General features: G+C 45.7%; 1 protein-coding gene across 3 annotated transcripts in view; it reads left to right on the top strand.

Annotated features, from left to right (window-relative positions):
• Nucleotides 1-11524, top strand: part of Aurkc (aurora kinase C) — a 21879-nt gene extending 10355 nt beyond the window's left edge. Inside the window, exons 1-6 of one of the 3 annotated variants that reach the window (XM_063252355.1) lie at nucleotides 5673-6109; nucleotides 6213-6401; nucleotides 6600-6738; nucleotides 8233-8381; nucleotides 9596-9770; nucleotides 9902-11524. In XM_063252355.1, coding sequence (XP_063108425.1) covers nucleotides 5970-6109; nucleotides 6213-6401; nucleotides 6600-6738; nucleotides 8233-8381; nucleotides 9596-9770; nucleotides 9902-10054 — 945 coding nt within the window. In that variant the 5' untranslated portion in view covers nucleotides 5673-5969 and the 3' untranslated portion in view covers nucleotides 10055-11524. Of the gene's footprint in view, nucleotides 1-5672; nucleotides 6110-6209; nucleotides 6402-6599; nucleotides 6739-8232; nucleotides 8382-9595; nucleotides 9771-9901 lie in introns of those variants that run through there. The other 2 variants (XM_013155416.3, XM_063252356.1) reach the window with 2 other exon arrangements.
• The last annotated feature ends 12574 nt before the right edge of the window (nucleotides 11525-24098 follow it).

Genomic DNA, 24098 nt, shown 5'->3' on the forward strand with positions numbered 1-24098 from the left:
CTTAGAAACAGCTCCTCCCGGAGCAGATTGTGAGACACTTGTGAATTTGTCCACCTACTTAACTCCTGTCTGTCTGGTTCTCACATAGCAGCCCACACGCAGTACTAGGTACCAAGGCAACTGGACATGGTGGAGCACACTTGTAATCTCAGCACCCAGGAGGCTGAAGCAGTAGGATCACCTTGAGTTTGAGGCCAGTCTGGACTACACAGCAAGACTCTCAAAAAACCAAACAACAGCAACAAAAAAGGGGCAGTGCCCACACTGTAGGGCTCTGAAATCACGCAGATCATTCAGTTCTGCTCCCACTCAGCCTGTCTTGCCCTCTGCCTGGCTCTAAAATGACAGCGTGGTCCCTGGTCCTACACTGTGCCCCTGCTTCTGTGCCCTCCAGGTGGCCTGGCACCCAGCCGTCTGGCATGCCCCGAGCTGTGGTTACAGATTCCTTGGTGTCATCAGATCTGTTGGCCTGGATCGGTCACGAGTAAAACTCATGTGCTCTGTAAACTCACCAGGAAGCACTGCTCCAGCAGCTGGTGAGCCAGCCACTGAGGTGTGGTCTCCATACGGTGTCCGCCCTGTGAGGCAGGGTCAGTGCCAGGGGTGCTGGTAGTGCCTGGGCATCCAAGGCCCAGTGACCTGCAAGCCCCAAGACATTGGGGATTTTACTCCAAGTGGCCCTCAAGTAGCCCCCCTCAAGGGCCTCAGTGCAGCTCCTCTGGGCTCTAGTGATGGGGATGCTCCTCCCAGTGCCCCATGGCCCCTCTCCCCCTGGCTTGAAGAAGGGTCTCTTCTGCTCTGGTTGTGCCCTGAGTGCCTGTGCTGTGTGGCACCCGGAGTCTCGGGTCCTGACCCTGCCCCACTGCCAGGAGAGCTGGTGCATGTGGCCATGGACCCTTGAAGTGCTTGCCCATGCCTTCACCAGCCTGGTCCCCTTGGCCCCTCACTTTGAGCAGCATCACCCCTCTGTGCTTCCTCCTTGCTCTTCTGCTCCTGCACCCTGTGACGCCTTTCCCTTTCCCCTTTCTTCTCCTTTAACCAGGGTCTTCCTGGGCCGTCTTCATCTGTGGGTAGCGTTTCTACTTCTCTGTACCTCTCCTTTGCACTCTAAACCTTTGCTCTCCTGGGAACCTCGGTGTCTCGCCACCCTCTTCCATGCTGGCCAAGGTGAGGGTGATCCCAGGGTCAGGGATTGCCCTCCCTAAGCTGGCCGTGGCAGTGCACACCGGTTATCCCAGCACTCTGGAGACAGGAGGGTGATTGCTTTTTGAGGCCAGTCAGCCTTTTTGAACTACACAGCCAGGCTGTTTCAAAGAAAGAAGGAAGGAAGGAAGGAAGGAAGGAAGGAAGGAAGGAAGGAAGGAAGGAAGGAAGGAAAGGAGGAAGGAAGGAAGGAGGGAGGGAGGGAAGGAAGGAAGGAAAGGAAGGAAGGAAGGAAGGAAGGAAGAAAGAAAGAAAGAAAGAAAGAAAGAAAGAAAGAAAGAAAGAAAGAAAGAAAGAAAGAAAGAAAGAAAGAAAAAGAAAGAGAGAAAGAAATCACCCATATTTGTCTCTCCTGGGCTGTCAGCAGCGTGTGATTCTGGCGGCACCAGCCCAAAGGTGGAGCACTCAGCCTTTTGACTTCTCGCCTCTCTTTACCTGGCTCTGAGGTACCCTTCGCTCTTCTCCCCTCTCCCCTCTTACCCCTCTGGGTGCCCGCCTAGGGTTGGACCTTCTGGACCTGGGCCAGGCCCTCCTCCCTTCTGAGCTCCAGGCCTCTGTGCTCCTGGTTCAGTCACCGGCTTTACCCTCAGCACCCTCAGACTGTTCTCCCAGTCCTCACCTTTTCTGGTGCTCGGGAGGCATTCCCCACTGCCTCTCATCACCACATCATGTGTTTCAAATCCAGCTCATCTCCAGGGATCCAAGTAAGATTCTGTAACTGACTCTCTGCAGGGCACGGTGCTGTGCACCTGCCGCTCCTCAGGAGGCCGAGCCAGGAAAACTGCTTGAGCCCAAGAGATAAAAGCCAGGCTGGACAATCCAGCAAGATTCTCCATCTAAAAAACCAAATGACCCAGCTTCTTCCTGACTCTCACCCACCTTTGTGTTCCCTGCCCGGGACAGGGTGCTGTTTAGTCCCCAGGACAGCAATCCCCGACTCCGATGCTTACCTTGCGCTGCTCTGCCACATGCAGTGGTTTCCTTCACCCAGCCTCACGTGTCATTCATTGCGGAGGCAACGCCGGCTTGGAACTTGCAGTTACCCGCCCCATGGTCTCCCGAGTGCTGGGATGACCAGCGTGTGCCACCACAGTCTGCTACCTTTTGCTTCCCAAATGCCTGTGAAGCGTGTCCAGGTTTCTCTAGTCCACCACCTCCGTCCTAGCCCACACTCCACCCACCAGGCTTCTCCTAACTTCACCTGGCCATCTCCCCCTACCCACATTTCCTCTTCTATCCTCCTCACTGTGAAGCCAGAGCTGCACTTCACATTTGATCCTGGCCCCGTTCCCCTGCCATCCGCACCACCTTCCTTAGAAGGTTTTCGTGGTTGCCTGAAACTGGAGTCACAGCCGGTCCTCGGCATGGCTGGTGCCCTGCCCTTTATGGGTCTGGGGTATACCTGGCTGCCTGTCTCGTGCCTCACTCTCTTGACCTTCTTCGCTCCCTGTCCCTTTCTCCCCCCACCACGCCCAGGTGGTGGTGCTGAGCTCTCAGCAAGGAAACAGCTCAAAGAAACTGTTGGGAACGACCCTCTAGGTCATGGCTGTTCTTTCCTAGTTGTGTTTGATAATTCGATGGCTGTCTCTTGTCTTTGTCACTTTCCTCTTCACTGGGACCTGATACCTGACTCCACAGCTCAGGAGGAGAGATTATTCTGGCCCACAGTTTCTGCAGTTTCAGTTTATGGTCTATGCAGACACTGCATGGGGGAGGCCTTGGGGGAGAAGAGAGGGAGTAGAGGGCAGAGTGGAGCCAGGACAGAGGTTCTCCCTTCCAGGAATCACCCACAGCCACCGGCCTGCAGCCAGACACCATGCTTTCTTTTAGGTTCCAGAATGTTTTGAATTTTTATTAGTACCTGCTCACAGTAAATAATGATTATGTTAATCATGGAGCATGGGCTCACAAACATAGCACCTCTTAATTCTTTTCTATTCCTTCCTGTGTGCCCTCTCTTACCAGCACCACTGGGACCTTGTTAGTGGGTGGCTCCATCCATGGGCTGAGCACCCCATGCGCCTGTCACCTGCAGCAGGCTGGCCTCTGGGCACACAGGAATTTGGGGGAACATTTCAGATTCAAGCCATGGTGCTTCCCGACTCTAACTCCAGCTCCTGAAGGGTACAGACTCAATGTGTCCTTCCTTCCTATAGTCTGTCCCATGTTTGTAGTAGACCGTCCACTGTAGGTAATCAGATACTTGTTAAGTAAATGAGCCTTGATTATTTTACCATTTTCAGTTATTTATATTATGTGGCATTTTCTCCTCAATGTCAGGTTAGGCTTCACAATTTACTAGAAAGACACACACAAGACAGAAGAGCTGTCACACTCACAGCCGTTACACTGTAGGACACAGACCCAAGACAAGCACAGGGAGAAAATGCACAGGGTGAGGCCTGTGAGAAGTGACAGCCTCCAGAGTGGTCCTGTGGCGACACAACTCCCTGCAGAGTATCTCATGACACAAACAGAGCACCCCCCACAGGGCCGTTCATCCCCGCCGTGGTGCCCACCGTTCCCAGGCCACTGGTGTGGGCATCAGAGCCCCTGTCTGAGGGTGGCAGTGGCCACTGTCACCAGCTCTCAAAGGGAGTGGTCGTGTCTGATGGCACCTGTGTCAGGAGCCCCAGTGGAAGCTGCAGTGCTGACACTGCTGTGTCTGGGTGCCATACCCTGCACAGTCAAGTCAAGCCCTAGGTACCTGTTAGAGTATATGAGGAGCACAGCACAGTCCCCTCCACTCCAGCCCACAAGATGAACTCAGTCACCATCTCTCTCCCATTCTCCTTCTAGCCGCATACATCTTGCTCTTTCTCAAGTGCCCCCAAGGCCTCCCACCTTCATTCCTGGCCCTGGGTGTCCACAGTGTGAGACTCGGTATGCCTTCCTTGTCTTCATGCCTCCCCAGACCACTCCCATCCAGTCTATTTAATATTGCAAAACTGCCCCTGCCTGGGACTGGGGATTGAACCCAGGGCCTTGGCACTGAGCTAAACCCCCAGCCTCCCCACTCTCCTTTTTTGAGATAAGGTTTTGCTAAATCACCAAATTGCCTGGACTAGGCTCAAAGTCTCAACCTCCCCGACCAGGGGATTATAGGGGTGTACCACCATGCCTTGCTGTTGGTTTTATTTTTAAGCAAATAGAAGTATTAGCAGACAAACTATGGTGCTAAGACCCAGTCACCTCTTGAGGTTCTTAGGGTTAAGGACCGCGAGAGTGAGAAAATGAAGAAACAAAGCTGGGGTCAGGTGGAACCCTTATCCTCCTGATGGGAGGAAAGGCACTGCTCAAACACCACAGCACCTTTATTTATATACTGGAGGAAGTTGTCAATTTTAACAACACCCTCCACCCCCACTCAGCAACTTTTTGGACCTGGAACAGCTTGTCTAAGTGGCTTGTTTGGGCCCTCTGTTTTTTCAGGGCTCGCCTTGCTTTAGCCCCACACATGAGATCAATCTCCATTGAGTCAGCCTACACTGTGTCTTGTGAGTGGAAAGTTTGTAATCAATTGAGAGCAGCCAGAATATTATAGAAGAGGAGGCAACTAGATAAGATTTATAAGGAAGAGTTTAACACAGGTACGCAGGGAGTCACCACAAAGGAGGCTGTGGCAGTTCTCTGCAGACAAGGGTTGGGTGCTGTCTTACATAGGTTCTGACTGGGGAAGGGCTTTGGGGACTGTTATGAGCTAATTTACTCTGTGAAAGTGCAGGGGAATTGGGTGAATCTTTACACACATGGACTCTGGCAGACTTTAGGGAGGAGGAAGTCACAGGGGCTTCTGAGAAGAAGGAGCTAAGCACCATGATGATTCAGCATTGCACTACCACCACGATGTCTGGGAAAATCCCGGCCAGGCCCTATCAGTGAGTCCCATTTTGTGCGCTTGGGGTGATATCAGAACGGGGAGGTGAATGCTGTGTAACCTGTGTGAGACGGGTCAAACACTGAGTACTGGGATGTGGGCTCCCTACCCCTCTGTCTGAGGCTGCATCACCTGTGTTCTGCCCAGACAGTTGGTCTCATTTCTGCTGCAGGGTTGACAGGTCAGACCCCTTCTGGGCCCTGCCCTGTCCTGTCTAAGGTGACTCCAAAACGGAGCCACGGAGCTAATCTCATCTTCTGTCCTAAGAAAGAAACCGTGTGATCCCAGCGCAGCACACATGCCTGTGACCCTGGCAGGCCGCTGGCTGGAGCCCAGTCTGGGCAGTTTAGGGACGTAGACCCCGAATCAAAACAAAACAAACCTGGGGCATACTACCTCAAAAATAAAACCCAAATGTTTTTTGAAATCTCTCAATTTGCAAAAACAAGCAACCAAGCAAACTCCACATGTCTGAACTTACTATATTTGAGACCCCAAATTCAAGATGGTTATGGGTGAAGAAGCAATAAGGAGCTGGGGTTCCTGCGCCTCAAAGCGCGTTGGGTGCACCCTCGTGGACCGGGAGTCGCCAGGAAAAGCATCTTGCCCCCTTGTACGCATGTGCACACCTCTTCCCGAGCACTGCCTCCCTGAGTCCTGCCCTAGTCATCCTATTGGTCCAGCATCTTCCGGACTGTTCTGAGTGTTCTATTGGACAAGCCTGTCAGCAGCGTCAGAAATTGCAGCCAATGAGTATCTATCTGCAGCCATCAGCCCCGCCTCGTGACCAGGCTTGCCTGGTATAAAAGCGCCTGCCAGTGGGGTGGGGTTGTTCAGGTCCTTTCCCACAGAGCACTGTTTAGGAGTTGTTGCTTGCTGGGCGGAAGCTATGGACCGGAGCTCCCCCTCCCCCACTTCTGCTTCCGCTTCTTCTGTTTCCTCTTCCTCATCCTCTTCCTTGTGCCCGCCCTCACCCCTTCTCCAGAACTGCCCACAGGCAGAGCACCAAGCGCCTGGGTTCCCCGCCAGGTGAATATGCAGAGACTGGGAGGAAGGGGGTGTGAGTGTGGGGGTCGGGGTTAGGCTTGGGATTAGGGTTAGAGTTAGCTGGGGACCCTGACTCCCGCAGGAGGCCTTTCACCATCGAGGACTTTGACATCGGCTGCCCTCTGGGCAAGGGCAAGTTCGGTAGTGTGTACCTGGCACGGCTCAAGCAGAGCCATTTCATCGTGGCCCTGAAGGTCCTGTTCAAGTCCCAGGTGGAGAAGGAAGGCATGGAGCACCAGCTGCGCAGGGAGGTGGAGATCCAGGCGCACCTGCAGTAAGCGTCCTCCCCGTCCTCGCCAGGCCTGCTGACGCTGGCCCGGCACCCCGGCCTGCCCCTCTTCCGCCCTCCCTTGGTCCCAATTTGGGCTGATTTTACTGGGGTCCTGGCACTGCCGCTTGTGCAAGCAGGCACTGGGATAGTAGGGTGCATTGGGTTCAGGAGATGGCTGATCCTCCCCCACCCCTCCTCCAGTCACCCCAATATCTTGCGCCTGTACAACTACTTCCATGATGCCCGCCGGGTTTACCTGATTGTGGAGTACGCGCCGCGGGGGGAGCTGTACAAGGAGCTGCTCAGAAGCCGCACCCTGGATGAGCAGCGCACAGCCACGGTGAGGGGCCCGGCTTTGCTGTGGGCTGTGGGGCTCCGTGGGTCCTAGAGGGCGCTTTAAAACGCTCTTCTCTGGAGTCGTACCTGACAGCGCACCCTGTGATCCCAGCACTTGGGAAGCCAAAGCAGGAAGATTCCTGCAAGTTTGAAGCCAGCCTGCGCTGCTTAGTAATTGAAAGCCAGCCTAAACTACAGAGTGAAACGCTGTTTCACAAAAACAGCTAAAGAACCTGTATTATATAGTGATGCCTTCAGCTTCAGATTCAACCCAATTTAATGTGTGTAAAGTTGGATTCTTTAGTTGTAAGCAAGAGCATCTAACTCAGCTACCTTGTGCACAAAGCAAAAACAACATATACTGGAAGACTGGGGTGAGTTTACTGAGTAAATGGGTGGAACTGGCTCAGAAGAAGGCATCTAGAGAGTCATAGAATTCCCTGGAGAGGGAAGCATGGCAGGGCCATCTCCACAGCAGTGGCTGGTGGGCTGGCTGTCAGGATGAGTGAGGCAGCCACTGTGGAAATCAGAATGGAGACTCCTCAAAAACTGAATCTAGGAATGCCATTTGTTCCAGTGATTCCCCTTCCAGATCCTTTCCTGAAAAAGTTTTCCTTATATTACAGTAAAACATACATAACCCGTGTTTGTAGCAGCAGTTTTTTTTTCTGGTCTTTTTTTGAGATGGGTCTCGCTATGCATTTCAGGCTGGCCTTGAGCTCACTTTGTAGCCCAGGCTGGTCTTGAACTCGCGACAATCCCCCCACCTCAGCCTCCTGAGTGCTGGAATTACAGGCATGAGCCACCACGCCTGGCCTGTTTCAGTAGTTTTATAATAACTAATCAGAAGCAGCCTGTATGGTCATCAACAGATGAAAGAAAAAAAAACATGTATTTATATGCAATGGAGTACTACTCTGCCATAAAGAAGGATTAGCTTGAGTCATCTTTAGGCAAATAGATGCACCTTGAGGCCATAATGTGAAGTAAATTGAACACATGCTATAATGTTGCATGGATTCTCTTAAAGGAGAAACTCAAACTATAAATAGCAAAATAAAAGCTAATAGAAAGTAGAGAATAGAGTAAATGGTTCTCAAAGTGAAAAGGGACTGAGAGGTGGAGGGAGAGTGAAGGGAGGAGAAAGAAAGGAATGAGAAGGAATTAAAATGTCACCTGTGCACCAGCTCCATGCCAGGAATGTCAGTGTAGTCTGCTGCAGTGGTCTTGGTGTTGTCTCCTGCTCCCATGTCCTTCCCTGGGGCCCTGTTCTCTGGGAATCCTTTCACTGGCTCCAGGGTGGCGCTGGGTCTGACTGTTGGATGTGCTAGGCAGCATGGCCAATCTGTCCACTTCAGTGCCCATCCCATAAGGCCAGATGAAGCAAGGGAGCAGAGATCTCCCCCGAGTCACTGGCTCTACTGAAAAGGGTTCTTAGCAGCTGAGAAGCAGGACCCATGAGTGCACTACCTCACGTGGCAGGCTTTCCTTCACACAGATAGTAGAGGAGTTGGCGGATGCCCTGACCTACTGCCATGCCAAGAAGGTCATCCACAGGGACATCAAGCCGGAGAACCTGCTGCTCGGGTTCCAGGGCGAGGTGAAGATCGCAGACTTCGGCTGGTCTGTGCACACCCTGTCTCTGAGGTGGGTCAACTGGGGTGGGGCCACCAGGGCCCCTTTGCGTCCAGCCCACTTGTTAAGACCTAGCTACAAACCTGGGTTGTGTCTGCAGTGTACTGTGATTACATTCATCAAAGAAGCTGGTACATGTATACAGCCATTGTAACTCAGGTCATGTCCCCTCCTCCTGCCTGGCACCCCCACCTTGTGCTCCCCTCCCTATCTGCAAAAGATCTGTCACCTCGCTTCCTATTGTTTATCTTATTTTGCTCTTTATTTACACTTTGTATTTCTCATAGAAGAGAAGCCATGTGATACACAGCCCTTCGTGTCGGATTTATTTCACTTCACATTATTGTCTCAAGGTGCATCCATTTTCCTACAGATGACTCTTTTTTTTTTTTTTGGTACCAGGGATTGAACTCATGACCTTGAGCTTCCCAGACAAGTGCTTTCACTTCTGAGCTAAATCCCTGGCCCCTGAATGACTCCTTTGTCTCTCTCATTGGCTCTGAGTGCTGTCCCATTTCATATTAACGCCATATCTGCATTCGTATTAGAATGCTGTTCTTTTCAAACATATACACGTAAAATACATTTGCAGATTTAAAAGCTAGGCATGCTGGCACAGCCTTGTAATCTCAGCACTCTGGAGGCTGAGGCAGGAGGATTGTTATTCAGTTCAGGACCAGCCAGGGCTACATAGTGAGTTACACTGTGAATTCAAGGCCACCCTAAGCTACACAGTGAGACCCTGTCTCAAACAAAAAGTTACATATGTGTGTAGATTTAAAGAATATGGCCTAACCACTCTCTACTTTCTTATCTTCATTAATATATGATTTTACCAGTAAGATTCTGTGTATAAGTAAATCAAACTCTATAGTGCTGAAAGTATATTATTTCTGTGTGTGAAGGAACTGTGATTTGTTGTTCCCTCATGGCACTCTGTCATTTTGTCCTGGATTTTGTTAGTTTTCTTTTTTCGAGCCAGTGTCTCACTGTGTAGCCCCGGCCATCCTCAGTCTGAAACCCTCGTGCCTCAGCCTCTGTCTGGAGTTGCTGAATCCCAGGCTGGGCCACCTTGGCAAATCATAATGGATGCTGAGAATCTTTATGTGGAAACATTCTGGACAAGCTGAAAAGCCGCGTGGTGACCTTGACATTGTGGAGTTGGGCCCCATCCTTGCCCTCTCTGACTCGGGAGGGCAGGGACTCCCTCACCTTGGCCTCCCCAGGAGGAAGACCATGTGCGGGACTATGGACTACCTGCCCCCAGAGATCGTCATGGGAAGCACTTATGACGAGAAGGTGGACCTGTGGTGTGTTGGGGTGCTGTGCTACGAGCTGCTGGTGGGAAGCCCGCCCTTCGAGAGCCCCTCTCACAGCGAGACCTACAGGCGCATCCTCAAGGTCAGCGGCTACCGAGGGGCTGCAGGGCTGGGGTGCACTCGAGGACGCCAGTTCAGCCGCCCCCCCCACCCGAACGGGCAGCCCGAGCCACAGCGCCATTGACTGACCTCTTTTCTTCCCCGGCCTCCCAGGTGGACATGAGATTCCCCCTCTCGATGCCAGCAGGGGCCCAGGACCTGATCTCCAGGCTTCTGAGGTTCCAGCCCATGGAGCGGCTGCCCCTGAGCCAGGTGGCAGTGCACCCCTGGGTGAAAGCCCACTCCCGGAGGGTGCTGCCGCCCTGACCCAGGCTGCTCTGGCCCTAAGGGTGTTCAGAGCCCTGCTGCCACCTCACCTGGACTTTGTGTTTCTTTTAAGACAAGAGATGTTAATAAAAACAGAATCACTTAGCACAGTTTGTATGTCAGGACTATCACCAACAGGAAGGTTTGTCCTGGCCTCCAAAGTGCTTCTGTGATGCTCCCCTTCCAGATGTTCCCAGGGTTCCATGTGGTATTGCTCCCCATGCCACACTCTGCTCCTGCATCCATGTGAATAGTCAAGACTCCAGCTGCGAATGCTTCTGCCCAATAAGCCATCGTTCTCACCAGGGCTTCCCTTGGCTGAATCCCTTTCTTCAGTGTTTCCCTTCAGCACAGCGTCTGACATCGTGGAGTTGGGCCTTGTCCTTGCCCTCTCTCACTCGGGAAGGCAGGGACTCCCTTACCTCTGCCTCTCCAGGAGGAAGACCATGTGCGAGACTGTGGACTATCTGCCCCCAGAGATCATCAGGGAGATCTTCCAGTACCAGAGACTGAAGCCAGGCACTGTGCCCCCTCCTCAGCCCCCAACCCCTTTGGCTTTGAGTTGTGCCGAGTTACTCAGGCCTGCACCCTCCTGTCTCAGCCCCTGAGGAGTGCTGGAATCACAGGCCTACCATGATGCCTGGCTACCGTCTCCTCTTGGTTACACAAGCCCAGCAGTTACAGGGTTGGTTCCTGTGTCCAGACCAATAATATAAATAACTTAAACAAGGGCCTAGCATGTACAGGCCCTGGAATCAGTCTCCAGCACTGAAGACAAAGATTAGAGAAGGAAAATAATAGTAACAGATTAGCCACTGCACTCAGATGAACTACTTCCCCAACCCATCTGTGTTATACTTTGCAGGACGCTGGTTCATAGTTTTGGTTTGGTTTTTTTATTTTTTTGAGACAGGGTCTCGCTATATAGTGCAGGCTGGCTTTGAATTCACTGATGTTGCACAGGTTGAATTGGAGCTCACAGCAACCTTCCTGCCTCGGCCTCTATAGTTTTTAACCTACACCTTCAGTGCTTACATTTGTTTTGTAGCTTTATCCTACCCATTTTCTTGAGTTTGTTTCAACTAAACACTTGATAGTTCCTAACAAATTAAGTTACTCATAGATACAAATCCTGAAAATTACCTGACTGAAAAGGTAGATAAACTCTTCTGAATGGACAAATTTTGAGCAAGGGCATAGGGTCAGAAAAATCAGGCCTCAGCAGTGACTACCAGACTGCTTCCCGTTACTGTACCAAATACCTGCAGTCATCAGTTTAAGAGGGGAAAGGTTTAGCTGGGCACAGTGGTACAGAACCTTGAACTCTGCAACTAGCAGCAGAGGCCTGGGGCTCAGAAGTTGGGGCCTGGTAAATTTAGTGAGATAGGTCTCCAAAAATGTTTTTAAAAACTCAGATGCAGCTAAGTAGTGGAGCACTTGTCTAGCAGGGGTTGAGTTCCAGCAACTAAAGGGAAAGCTTTTCTTTGGCTCAGTTTCCGAGACTTCAGTCTGTGCCTATTTGGTCCTGTGTGGAGCAAAGTGGGAGAGAAAGAAAGGAGCAGGGCCTCACTATCCCTTTCAGGCATAGGCTGACAGTGACTGCAAGTCTCACCAACTCTGTTTTTAGGGGTTTTTTTTGACACAGGATCTTGCTGTATAGCTTGGGCCTGCCTCAAGCTCATGGATATCCTGCTTCAGCATCCATGATGAGCTGACGGCTGTGTGTCACCGTGCCTGGCTGACTCACCAATTCTTAAGACATCTACCACCTCCCGGCATCCCCAAGCCAGGACTTTTCAGAGCCACCTCGTGCTCAGATGATACCGGTTTAAATAACAAAAAGCCTCTGACGTGCAGGGTCCCAAAATGTGCCCGGTGCCTGGACAGCTTGTCTCACTTGCCCCGATTCCGGGTACTCTGGCCTCCCAAGACCCAGAGAGTATAGCACTTTAATACCTGTTTCACATCCCGACACAAAACCATCCAGCTGAACTCCGAGTGTCACCTCTCATGATGATTTCGCTGCATCTGTTCTGTACACAGCATCTGGAAGCTTAACTCCAGCCCCAGCCCTCCACTCTGTCAGCGTACTGCCGTGGTGTTTTTCTCTGCTTTTGAAATTAAATCTCATAAACCATTAAGCTAGAAGTACAGATATAACAAAGTAAGAAAAACTTTGAAAATTTGAGGCCATTTTCTGTAATGCCTGTTTCCATTTTCCTGAGTATATGTAGCGTCAGCTTACTAACGTCTGTTTCAGGGCTCAGCGGTTTAAGTGCCTTCCTGGCAAGTGCAAGGTTGTGAGTTCTATCCCCAGTTCCACAAAAGTAAAATAAAATATGTGTTTATTCCTGACACAAACAAGGCCGTGGGTTCAAGTCCAAGCACTGAAAAGTATCACTGCATGTTGTCTCACCTTCATAGTCATGGCAAGGAAAAAAGTCACAGAGAAGACTCTGCCTTAGTCACATAGTTCTCAAGAATTGTTAGACTTCCTTTGAGGTGTTGCTGGAATTTTGTGTTTGGTTGGTTGATTGATTTTTTAAAAAATCTATTTCAAAGGGAAATAAGATGATTTCAGAACACGTCAATTGGGGCAACAATGGTACAATACATTCACAACTCATTTACCAGAGAGCAAGACCTCTGCATTCAATTGTCTGGACAGGGCCAGGACGAATGTTTCTCTTCAGCGAACTTGGAGAAATCAGTAGTGTTGCAGAGCGTTGAAGCTGAATACATGTGCAGGGCTGTGGTGTGGCCCACGCATGGCTAAACTGAGAACAAGGCGATGCCTCGGGGGGCGGGGGGAGATAGGCCACAGCTGAGGTCACCTGGGGACTTTCTGCATAGTTTTCCTTAATTAGCATCATCTGTTGCTCTGAGGGGTCCTTGAACCCCTCTCAAGATCCTGCTCAGGTTTCCTCCATTGCCCACTCAACTCCTTGCTTGTTCTGATTAAATATGGGCTGCCCAGGGTCAGCTGGCCAGCAGAGTTACGAGCTCTGCTGAGGATTTCAGTCCTCCTGAAGCCCTAAAGGCCGTGCCACTTGTCTCATTCCTTTGAACCTTCGTCATGCTCCCACTGGGGGTTTGGGGATCTAGGCACTGACCCAAACACAGTAGTATAACTATCTGAACTATCTATACATGGTTTGTTGGGTTTTTAGACAGGATCTTGCTACACAGCAAGGTCCAGGTTAGCCTCAAGCTCATTATGTATCACAAGATGCCCTCGAACTTGCAGCCAGCCTCCTGCCTCAAAACTGGCTGGTACTAAGCTCTGTATGTACTGTGCTTGCCCTGTGCATACTAATCTATGGACAACTTTCTTCTTTACACCTTCAGGAATTATTTTACGACTTCTCCTTGGTGTACTGAATTCCGAGCACCACTGTTCTTGCACATATGGGCCATTATTAATTAAACTAGAAGTTACTTACTTTTAATAGTACTGTAACATCCTCATGCCCAGTCTGATAACCCAGGCAGCAAGTAGCTTGTGAATAGCGTTCCCACTAGTCACTGTTAAAGACAGCTCAGTTAGGGACAAATTAATACACAGTCAGAGAGGAACTGTACTTTCAAGGAAGTCAGTGGAAATCAAAGACATCAGAATTGTCTCCGGAGTGCATCTGAAGAAGGCCAGGCCTCCAGACAAAGTCTTAATGGTCTAATTTCCGTACTGCTCTATAGATGAGGAGAATCAGAGACCTTACTGTGACAACCAGGGTGACAACCCAGGCCATTAATCTAGATCTGCTTTGGCCATAACACCTGGACCCATTCCTTCTCAAAATGTTCTTTTTTTAGTTTAAAATTAGTTTAGTTTAAAATGCTTCCACCTCACTCCAGAAAGAATGGCTACTATCACAAATCAAGCAATAATAAATGCTGGAGGGGCTGTGGGGGAAAAGGAACCCTTCTCCATGGTTGGTGGGAGTGCAAACTGGGGCAACCACTGTGGAAATCAGTGTGGTGATTCTTCAGAAAACTAGGATTAGAGGTCCCATTCAACCCAGTATTCCTCTTTTGGGTATTTTCCCCAAGGAATTTACAACATCATACTACAGCGATATATGGGCGCCCATGTTTATAGCAGCACAATTTGTAATAGCCAGATCTTGGAAACAACCTAAGTGTCCATCAACTGAGGAATGGATAAAAAAGATATGGTATTTTTATACAACTCAACTATAAAGAAGAATAAACAGGAGACTTTTATAGATAAATGAGTGCAACTTGAGAACATACTCGTGAAATAAATAAGATTCACATGTATAAAAATGAGTTTATTATAAGCACCTGCCTGGCAAGCACAAGGTCATGAGTACCAAAAAAGGGGGGGGGAGTTATTAAATAATGTTCTCAGGAGACAGAATGACAACCTTTTAACTTGTCATTTTGTTTTTTAAAAAAGCTATGTTTCTTCATGCTTCATAATAAAGGTAATGTAAAAGAACAGTTATAAGCATTTTGCTGCCAGAATTCTGATAGTACAGCAGAGCACTATCATTTCTGCAATGCTGGAATACATTTTTTTACAAGTCCCTTCTGTGCTTCTCTTCTAAAAGCAATGAATAAAAACAGGAGAATGCCATAAAAAGTCATTTTTCATTCGTTCTGTAGTATGGGAGCCAGTATTTCCATTACCACATACTGCCATTTTCATTTTATCCACATTAATAAGTTGTCATCTCTCTGAGTTCACTACAGAGCCCACACCCTGTCGCAGAGTTGTGCATATTTAGGAAGCCACTGAAGCAGGCTCTGTCCTGACCCTCTCTCCTAGCCAGTGATGAATTGACAGCTGCATCAGACTGCGGTGGACTCAGAGCCTGAGTGCAGGGATCTGTGGAGACCGCGCTGGCTCAGCTAAGCTTTCCAGAGAACTGCTCCCCAAAGTGCCATTTCCCTGTAACTTGTAGGCCATGGCTCTGGAGGAAGCAGCCACTTCTTTTCAGGCTTTCTTGATCTCCTTTTCCTACTCACCTTCTCCCTGGCTGTGCTCACATGGGCCCTGCTGCCCGCTGGCGTGGTGTGGCGTAGTGGTAAGCAGCTGATGCTGGAGGGACTTTGCACCTCTTTCTTCTTTGCTGAGTGTATTCTTTCCGGATACCCGCACAGCTCCTTCCCTTCCTTGAGTCCTAGCCCACCTCTTCATCAGCCCTGTGAAAGCCACCAGATGTTCCTACTTAAGAGTCATGGATAAGCCAAGGTTAGTGGTGCCAGCCAAGAAACCCTGCTACCTGCCCTGCTTCCCTAGTGGCTCAGGATCATCTTAGCAGCTACGCTTGTAATCTTGTTGGCTGATTATAGTCGGACCTGCATTGTGTCCACATTCGCAGTGTAAATTACCCCTTGACGGTGGCCCACTTGCGGGAACCCCCTTGCCTCTCACGAGCTCTCTCTTGATAAACTTTTCCCACTCTTGCCCTCCTTGGTTCCTTGGAATTCCTTCTTTGATTTCAGGGGACACGAACTTGGCACATCTGCCATCTAGCGGGTTGGGAGTCATGGCTCCCCTAACTCATCTTGGAGGTCCTAGCAACCCAATTAGAGGAAAGAGTTTCCCTTGGTTTCTTAGTGACCTAAATATTTTGACTGGATTCAGAATTGTGATTCATTTAGGTATCCAAAAGTGTCATCCACTGTATACTGGTTGCTTAGGCCTTTTGTTGATTGGTTGAGCTGTGTTAAAAGCTGAGAGCAGGGCAGCCTGTGATATCTCTACATTTAGGCTTTTTGATGGGCCATTTTTATTTTTGCGACAGGGCCTCACATTTCTGTTTTGCATAGGCTGCATTTAGACCTCTACACCGTTGCTGAGTTTACTTGTATTCCTTCCTTGGCTGATTGGGCAGTTACGCCATGGCTGGTGGTCTTATTTTAAATGTCTGTTGGAACAACCTCTTGGATTTCTAGTTGCGTTACAGCTCGTGCTCTTGAGTGTGCCCAAGGTCAGGGACAGGACTTGGCAGTTCACCTCTGTTACGGATGGTCGCTGTCCTTGTCAGTAAGCAGTGCTGTGCTTCTCTAGACCACATAATTTCCATCCCTCGGTTAGAAGTGAATCAGAGTTTGTGCTCATCCAGGAAGGCACCCATGATGGTTTCGGTCAACCCAGTGCCTGGGCGGGGTTTTCTCCCTTCACCAGCAGGACGGGCAGGAGAAGCAGCCATCCTGAGTCACAGGGAGGGAACTGAACTCTGGGGACACCAAGTGGAGTTGTCCAACAAGCACACATACCTACAAGCCCTAAGCAATAAAGTTGAAATGCTTCCATTCTGCCCTCCAATTTTTTCCTTCTTTTTCTAACAAAGTTAGAAAGCAGTTATCCAAGGCTGATGTAAGTTTCCCTGGCAGTGCCTCCCTTCCTACACTGGGCGCTACAGCCAGAATCAGCTATAGCTTGTGCTTTTGGAAGCTCCCTCTGGCGCTGGGAATGTGAGTGTTCAGAGGAAGCATGTGTGTGCTTCGGTAAAGGTGACTGCTGTTCTATCCCGACCTACCTTCCGGTAACTCTCCAGGTAGCAGCCACCTGCTCTGGAGGAGGGCAACCTCAGGAGATGCCCTAGGACATATAAAAACCTAAGATTAAAAACCTGTCCTCCTCTCCCCGTCTGGTTTGCAGAGGGAAGCTCAGTTGTGAATTCTCTCACTCTTCTGGAGTGCACAGTAATACCTTGATTCACAAATGCTTCTCTTTGCAGACAGATGGGCTCATGAACAAAAGTGTTCAGCAAACTTTCACTTCAGTTCACAGACTTCACACTGAGTGACAAACATGAAGACAGCCCTCCCACAGAAGTATAAGTACAGTCAACCTTCCAAAATCCTAAAACACATGAATTTCCTAAATCGAGAATATAAGGTATTCTTGAGCAATGGGAATTGTTCAACTCAGGTACCACTGTACTCTTCATTATCTTTTTTTGAGACAGCGTCTTGCTATGTAGTTCAAGCTGGCCTTGAGCTCCCTTTGGAGCCCTGGCTGATCTTGGACTTGCAACTATCTGCCTGCCTCAGCCTCCCAGTGTGCATCATGATACCCAGCTCCACTGTATTCTTAAGCACTGAAAATTGTTCAACCTTCACACACCAAGGGAAAGCTTTTTAATATTTTTCTGCATTTGTGCATGGACCGCCTATTCCCTGGAGGTGAACTGGAATGTGGAGGGAAACATTGTCTATCATACTGTTTTACAACTGGAGTTGTACTGCAAGTGAGAGGGAAGATGGTCAGAGGTGCCTAGTGTTCAGACTTTCTTTGCATGAGAGAAGACACTGCTGTGTGTTCAAAGTGCAGATGGAAGTCACTGGAAAACCAGAAGCCTCGAGTCCTTAAGGTGCCATCTGGTACCATGACTGAGCCCAAACCCACCCTCTTTATCCTCTGTGCCCTATGGGCGAGAACTAAGCCCTTCAATTATTTTAAATTGTCAACTGTTAATCAAGAAAAAGTTGGGAACCACCTGGAAATAAAAGCAGTCGGAATTACCTTTGTCTGGTCCTTTGGAAGGAACCATTATAAGCAGCATCAGAGCAGCAGTTCAGAGTGTCAGCTGTGGCTACCCAGACCCTGGCTATGAGATCGACAGTGTATGTCTATATCACTAGCTGTTTCAGTCAAATAAATCATCTGCTTTGGGTCCTCCTTAAAATTAGTCTTCACTTTATCAGGTGCAAAAGGCTTTTTCTTCCTGATTCTTATCACTGATTCTGATCTCTGTTCATTGGTGACCTATAAGAAAAGTTCTGTCTAGTCCACTTAGTTACAAACCTATAAAATGTAAAAGGGTTATTGCAGTTCAACTTGGCCAAAGCATCTGACAGTCGCTCTGATTTAATGGAATCGTCCTGGGTGTGTCTGTCTGTTTAATGTGCGTTAATAACCAGTTAAAGCACCTTCAGCTGCTTTAGATAGAACATGAATCTCAGTGTTCAACAGTTTCTTTTTTTAGTCACTTAGGTGATATTGATTAAATGGAAACATTTAGAGTGTAAAAATCTTCACTACCTAAGTGAATCACAATCCAGAATCTATGAATCAAGGGGATTACTTCCAAAAGATATGTGGTGTATGACACAGGGAAGATGTATGGACCTCCAAATAATATAAGCGAGAAATAACGCCCCACTGCCAGATGTCCCAGACACAAAGTTTGCATTCTCTAAAATCAAAGAATGAATTCCTGGAACAACAGAGGTTAAAAGTAGGAAAAATTTATTGAGAAGAAGAAAGCTTCTACCTAAGAAGGGCAGAAGGGGGTCCCAAGTGGGTGGTCCCTTGAGCTCAACAATTTCTTTTTCTTTTCTTTTTTTTTTTTTTTTTTTTTTTGGCACTCTTCAAGATTCCAATGGAAAGACTATTTATATAAGTTTTTTTAATTTTAAAGAAAAAACCAAAATGATGCAAAATTTCAAAAGATAATAGGAGAGTAACAATGGTTAATCCATTATATATTGTTAGCTTCAAAGTAGTTACTAGATTATAATATATAAGTATGAAAAAATATCAAACAATATAAGCACAAACATTTCTTTTCAATGAACTAAGAGAAATTAGCACTATAACTATTTTAATTATCATGTGTATATATATTATATATATTTTTCCTTTTTCCTACCTTTTCCCCTTTCCTACATCTGTTTCTCCTTCCTTTTGAACAATTTCATTCCCATTTCACAGTATCTATTTATACATTTTGGATCTTATTTTGGATCCTACTCTTTCAGTTTCTTACATTTGGAAGACAATACAGTGTTTACACATGCCAGCCTGATTTATTTGACTTATGACTATGGTCTCGAGTTGCATCTCTTTACCTACACTCTCCAGTTAATCCTTCTTGATGGCTGAGTAGTACTCCATTGCATAAAACTCCTATGCTTTTTTAAAATCCATTCATTGGCTGATGCTGCTGATGTGAACATGGAAGCACATATATCACTGTGGTATGATGTTTTCCCCAGTTGAAGAATAGCGGGGTTGAATGGAACCTCTAATCCTAGTTTTCTGAGGAGTCTCCACACTGATTTCTACAGTGTTGCACCATTCTACACTCCCACTAACAGTGGAGAAGGGTCCCCTTTTTCCTCACAGGCCCCCAGAGTTTGTTATTGGTTGATTTCTTAACCATAGCTATTTCTTTCTGGGGTGAGGTGGAATCTCAGTGTTGTTTTAATTTGCATCTCTCGAATAACCAGTGATGTTGAACAATTTTTCATGTATTAATTTGCTGTTTGTATTTCTTCATCTGAGAAGTGGGTATTCACCTCAGATGCCCATTTTTGAAATGGTTCCTTAAATCTGGGAGATCTGGTTTTTTGTATATTCTTTATAGTAAACCTTTGAAGAGAAGCTGGCAAATATTTTTTCCTAATTTGTGGGTTGTCTTTTCACCTGTTGGTGGTTTTTCTTGCTGTGAGAAAGTTTTCTAATGAGATGATATCCTAGTTGTGATTGTTCCTGTGCAATCATGTTGGTTTCTGTGAAGAGACAGTTCCCAAAAATGAGCAGATACAATGGAAACAAGAGAGACAAAGTTATGGGTTTTGGGGGACTTCAATCTCTAGGACCAAAGCCTTGATTACAATTTTCTCTGGACTTTATTGGTCTGTCCTTTACAAGGAGCAGAAGCAGAATGTGTGAAGCGTAAAGTACAGACAAGTGAGAACTTAATTGCTTAACTATCCTAGTAACCATATTTAGTGATACCTGGCTTTCATGTTTACTGTTCTTTCAGACACATTTTAGCAAAGTGTGTCATGTTGTCCCAGCAGCCTTCCACCGAGACTCAAGGTCTTGCATTCACTTGCTTGAACACAATGCATTTGTCAGGCTTCCTTCAGAACAAAAGATCATGTGGCCTAGTAGAGCACAAAGTCTCTGGAGTAATGGGTTAAACTAGTTAAATTAATCTGTGACACTCATGATTGGGGCTTTGGTCATAAAGTCTTTGCGTACACCAGTGTCTTGAAGAATTTTACCTATCCTATCTTCCAGCATATTTAATGTTTTTGTTTAATATTTAGATCTTAGGTCTATTTTTTTTCATTTTTTATTTTTTGGTACTGGGGATCAAACTCATGACCTCACCCTTGCCAGGCTGGTGCTTATGCCACTGAGCTAAATCTCCAGCCCCTTAGATCTATATCTAATTTAGTTTAGTGAGAAAACATGGGTCCAGTTTTAATCTATGGTTTGTGCAGATCCAGTTTTTCCAGCACCATTTGTTTGTTTGTTTGTTTGTTTTTGTCTTTTTTGAGACAGGGTCTCACTATGCAGTTCAGGCTGGCCTATGAGCTCAACATAGTGATGCTTCCACCTCAGCCTCCCAAGTGCACCCAGCTGGTCCGACACCATTTACTAAACAGGCTATTTTTCTTCCAGTAACTGTGTTTGGCACCTTTCTCAAAGATAAAGTGGAGTGTGTGTCTGGAGTTGTTTTTGCATCTTATAATATGTTCCATGATCTTCAGGGTTTTTTCCCCAGTACCATGCTGGTTTTTAAAAAAAATTTATTTAAGGAGAAAAAGAAAAAAGCAGGAAAAGGGTACAAGTTACACAGAATTTCAAAAAAAAAAGTAGGAAATCACTAGTTAATAGATTACATATTGTCATCTTAGAGATAGTTGTTCAAGTTACAAAATTAAAGCATATAAAATGGACATTCGAACAGTGAGACTGCAAACAGTTCTGTTCAATGATCCAACAAAACTCAATAATATGGTTATCTATCATATACACTTAAATATACATGCAGTTATATCCTTTAGAGCACTTTCTTTTCCTCTCTTTTGTACAATGACAATTATACATTTTGGGTTTTATTACTCTCACAGTTCTTATGACTTTTTTGAAGAGACTAAAACCAAATGTGACATAACAAAACAGAGTCAGTCAAATCAAAAGGATGGACATAATACATAATGTAAAAACAGAATTCAAAGTGATCAACAGTGGTTACCATAATGCCTCTTGCTGTCTTAAAAAGAATTGCCTATATCATCAGTTATAATAAAATTGAACAAAACAGTAAAGAACAAAACCAATAAAACCTAAACATTGGAGACATTACAGGACTTCAAAAGAAGATAATAGTCAAACCAGAATGGGCGTCATAGTGAATCTTATTGTCTTCACAGTTGTTGCCTATACTCTCAAACTTGGTACTATCAAGCAAAACAGAATAGAGGAAAATCAGTCAAAACAAGATGGTGAGAGCAATACAGGGTTTCAAATCAAATTAATAGGAAATCAAAGTGGGTTACTATAACATATCCTGCTATTTTTATTTATTTTTCCCTTAATTAAAAAGATAAAAATAAAAAAGTAAGTAATTAAAAAAAGGAGATGGGGATAAAAGAGGGCATAACAACAAAATAGTGCAGGTCAAAGCATAACCATTTAAGCAAAATAGTGTTTCACCACAAGATATCCTGACATAAAAGTAGTTACCATAGTGTCTCTTTCCTTGAAATCTTTGAGTATAACTTCATATACTGTAACATCAAACATATCAAGACAATGTAAAACCATTCAAAAGAATGACAGTATTACAGGGTATTTAGAACCAACTAATAGAAAATGAACAATGGTTTCTGTATAATCTCCTTGTCTATAAAAGTTTTTGTTTATATTATCACATATAATAATATCCAATAAGATACAACATGTTAAGACCGATGGAGACAGAAGAACAAAAGCTTGATGGGACTTCAAAACAATATGATATTAAATCAGCACTAGCTATTATGATGTTTTGTTTTCTCCAAAACAGCTGTTCCTACCATTCAACCTTCTCTGCCTCATTTCTGTTGAGCTCTTTTTCTGTCATTAGTTGTCAGTCAGTTTCTGCTCTAATCTTTACAATTTCCTGTGTTGTATGAGCTTTGGGTTTGACTTGCTTTTCCTTTTCTAGGAGCTTGAGATGTAGCATTAAGTTGTTTATATGTGCTGGTTCTGTTTTCTTGATGTGACTATTTATTGCTATATATTTTCCTCTTAGGACTGCTTTCATTGCATCCCATAGGTTATATAGTATATTGTATCTGCATTTTTATTGTATTGTAGGTATTGTTTTATTTCTTTTTTAATTTCACCTGTAACCCACAGGTTGTTCAGAAGGTTGTTATTTAATTTCCATTGTTATTTATGTCATTTACATTGTTGTTGTTTATGCAGGTTTTGTAGTTTTTTGCCACTGATTTCCAATTTTAGTGCACTATGATCTGATATTATGCATGGGATCATTTCACTCTCCTTGCATTTAATTAAGAATGTTTATGAGTTAATATATGGTCTATTTTGGAGAATGTCCCATGTGCAGCTGAGAGGAACATATGTTCTGATGTGGTTGGGTGGAACACTCTGTAAACATCCACTAAGTCCATTCATTCACAGGTGTGATTCAGTTCTATTATTTCTTTGCTGACTTTTTATCTAGTTGACTTATCTCTCTGTGACAGTGGGGAATTAAGGTCTCCTATTATAATTGTGTTCTTGTGTATTTGGTTTTTCATGTCCATTAGTATCTGTCTTATATAGTTGGGTGCTCCTGTATTTGTTGCACATATATGTATAATTGTTAGGCCTTCCTCTTGTAGTTTTCCACTTACAAGTATGTAATGGCCTTCTTTATCTCTTTTAATACTTTTAGGTTTGAAGTCGCTTTGTCTGCAAACAGAATGGCTACCCCTGCTTTTTTCTGGGTCCCTATTGCATGGAATACTGTTTTTCATCCTTTGACTTTTAGTCAATGAGTTTCTTTTTGAGTCAGATGTGTTTCTTGTATAAAGCATATTTTGGGTCCTGTTTCTTGATCCATTCTGTCAACCTGCTTCTTTTGACAGGTGGATTGAGTCCATTTACATTTATGGATATCACTGATATGTAGTGGCTTGATTTTGCCATATTATGTTCCTGTTGTTGGTTTCCTGCTTTTCTCTCTTGTTTAATTTCTTATTCAGTCTGGTGTTTTCCTTCTGTTGTTGTTCTGGGATTGTGGTCATCATTATCTCTTTTTAATATGTCTTTCAATACTCTTTCTAGAGTTGGTTTGGTGGACATGAATTCCTTCAGTTGTTCTTTGTCATGGAAGTATCTTGTTTCTCCATTAAATTTGAAAGACAGTTTTTCTGGGTACATCAGTCTGGGTTGAAAGTTGTTTTCTTTTAGGGCTTGAAATACTTCACTCAAAGTTTGTCTTGATTTGAGTGTTTGTGCTGAAAAGTCTTCTGTGATTCTAATAGGCTTTCATTGATAGATGAGTTGTGTCTTTTCTCTAAGAGCTTTTAGTGTTGTGTTTTTATGCTGTATGTCTGAGATCTTAATTATTCTATGACTGGGTGTAGATTTATGTTGGTTGTGATTGGCATTCTGTATACCTCACTTATTTGTATATCATATTTTTTCCCCATGTTTGGGGAATTTTCTGCTATTACTTCTGTGAACAGCTTAGTTATGGTCTTTGCGTTGTCACCTGCATCCTCACTGATGCCTATTAGTCTTACATTGTTTCTCTTGGCATCATCTTGAAGCTGCTGGATTGTCATTTTGTGCTGCTTTGTTGTTTGTGTAAGTTCTTTCTTTTCATGGTCACTATCTGTGATCCTGTCCTCGAGGTGTGAAATTCTATCCTCAGCTTCATTTAAATGAATTTGCCAGCTTTCAGTAGAATTTTTAGTTTCTTGGATGTCTCTTTGAATTTGTTTCATGGTTTCTGCTTGTTTTCTAAATTGTTCATTCAAAGTTTCATTCAATTTCTCATGCTCCTGTATTTTTTATCTATTTCTTCCCTAGCTATGTTGAGTAAATCCTTTGCTAAGGTTGTTATTTCTGTCTTTATGTAAGACATTACTTCTAATTTGATTTCCTCTATAGCCTCATGGATTTGTTTCTTTACTTCATTTGCTATCTTTTCAGAGATACCTGGTGAATGACTTTTATAGTCCTCTATTTCACTGTTGCCTGTTCTTGCACCTAATGGACTAGATGTTTGAGATTGCATTTGGGTTTTTCATTTTGTTGTTGTCACCT

The sequence above is a fragment of the Cavia porcellus genome, unplaced genomic scaffold (assembly GCF_034190915.1).
Source record: "Cavia porcellus strain 051 isolate PalLab524CR breed Dunkin Hartley unplaced genomic scaffold, mCavPor4.1 scaffold_7, whole genome shotgun sequence".
Taxonomy (NCBI): Eukaryota; Metazoa; Chordata; class Mammalia; order Rodentia; family Caviidae; genus Cavia; species Cavia porcellus.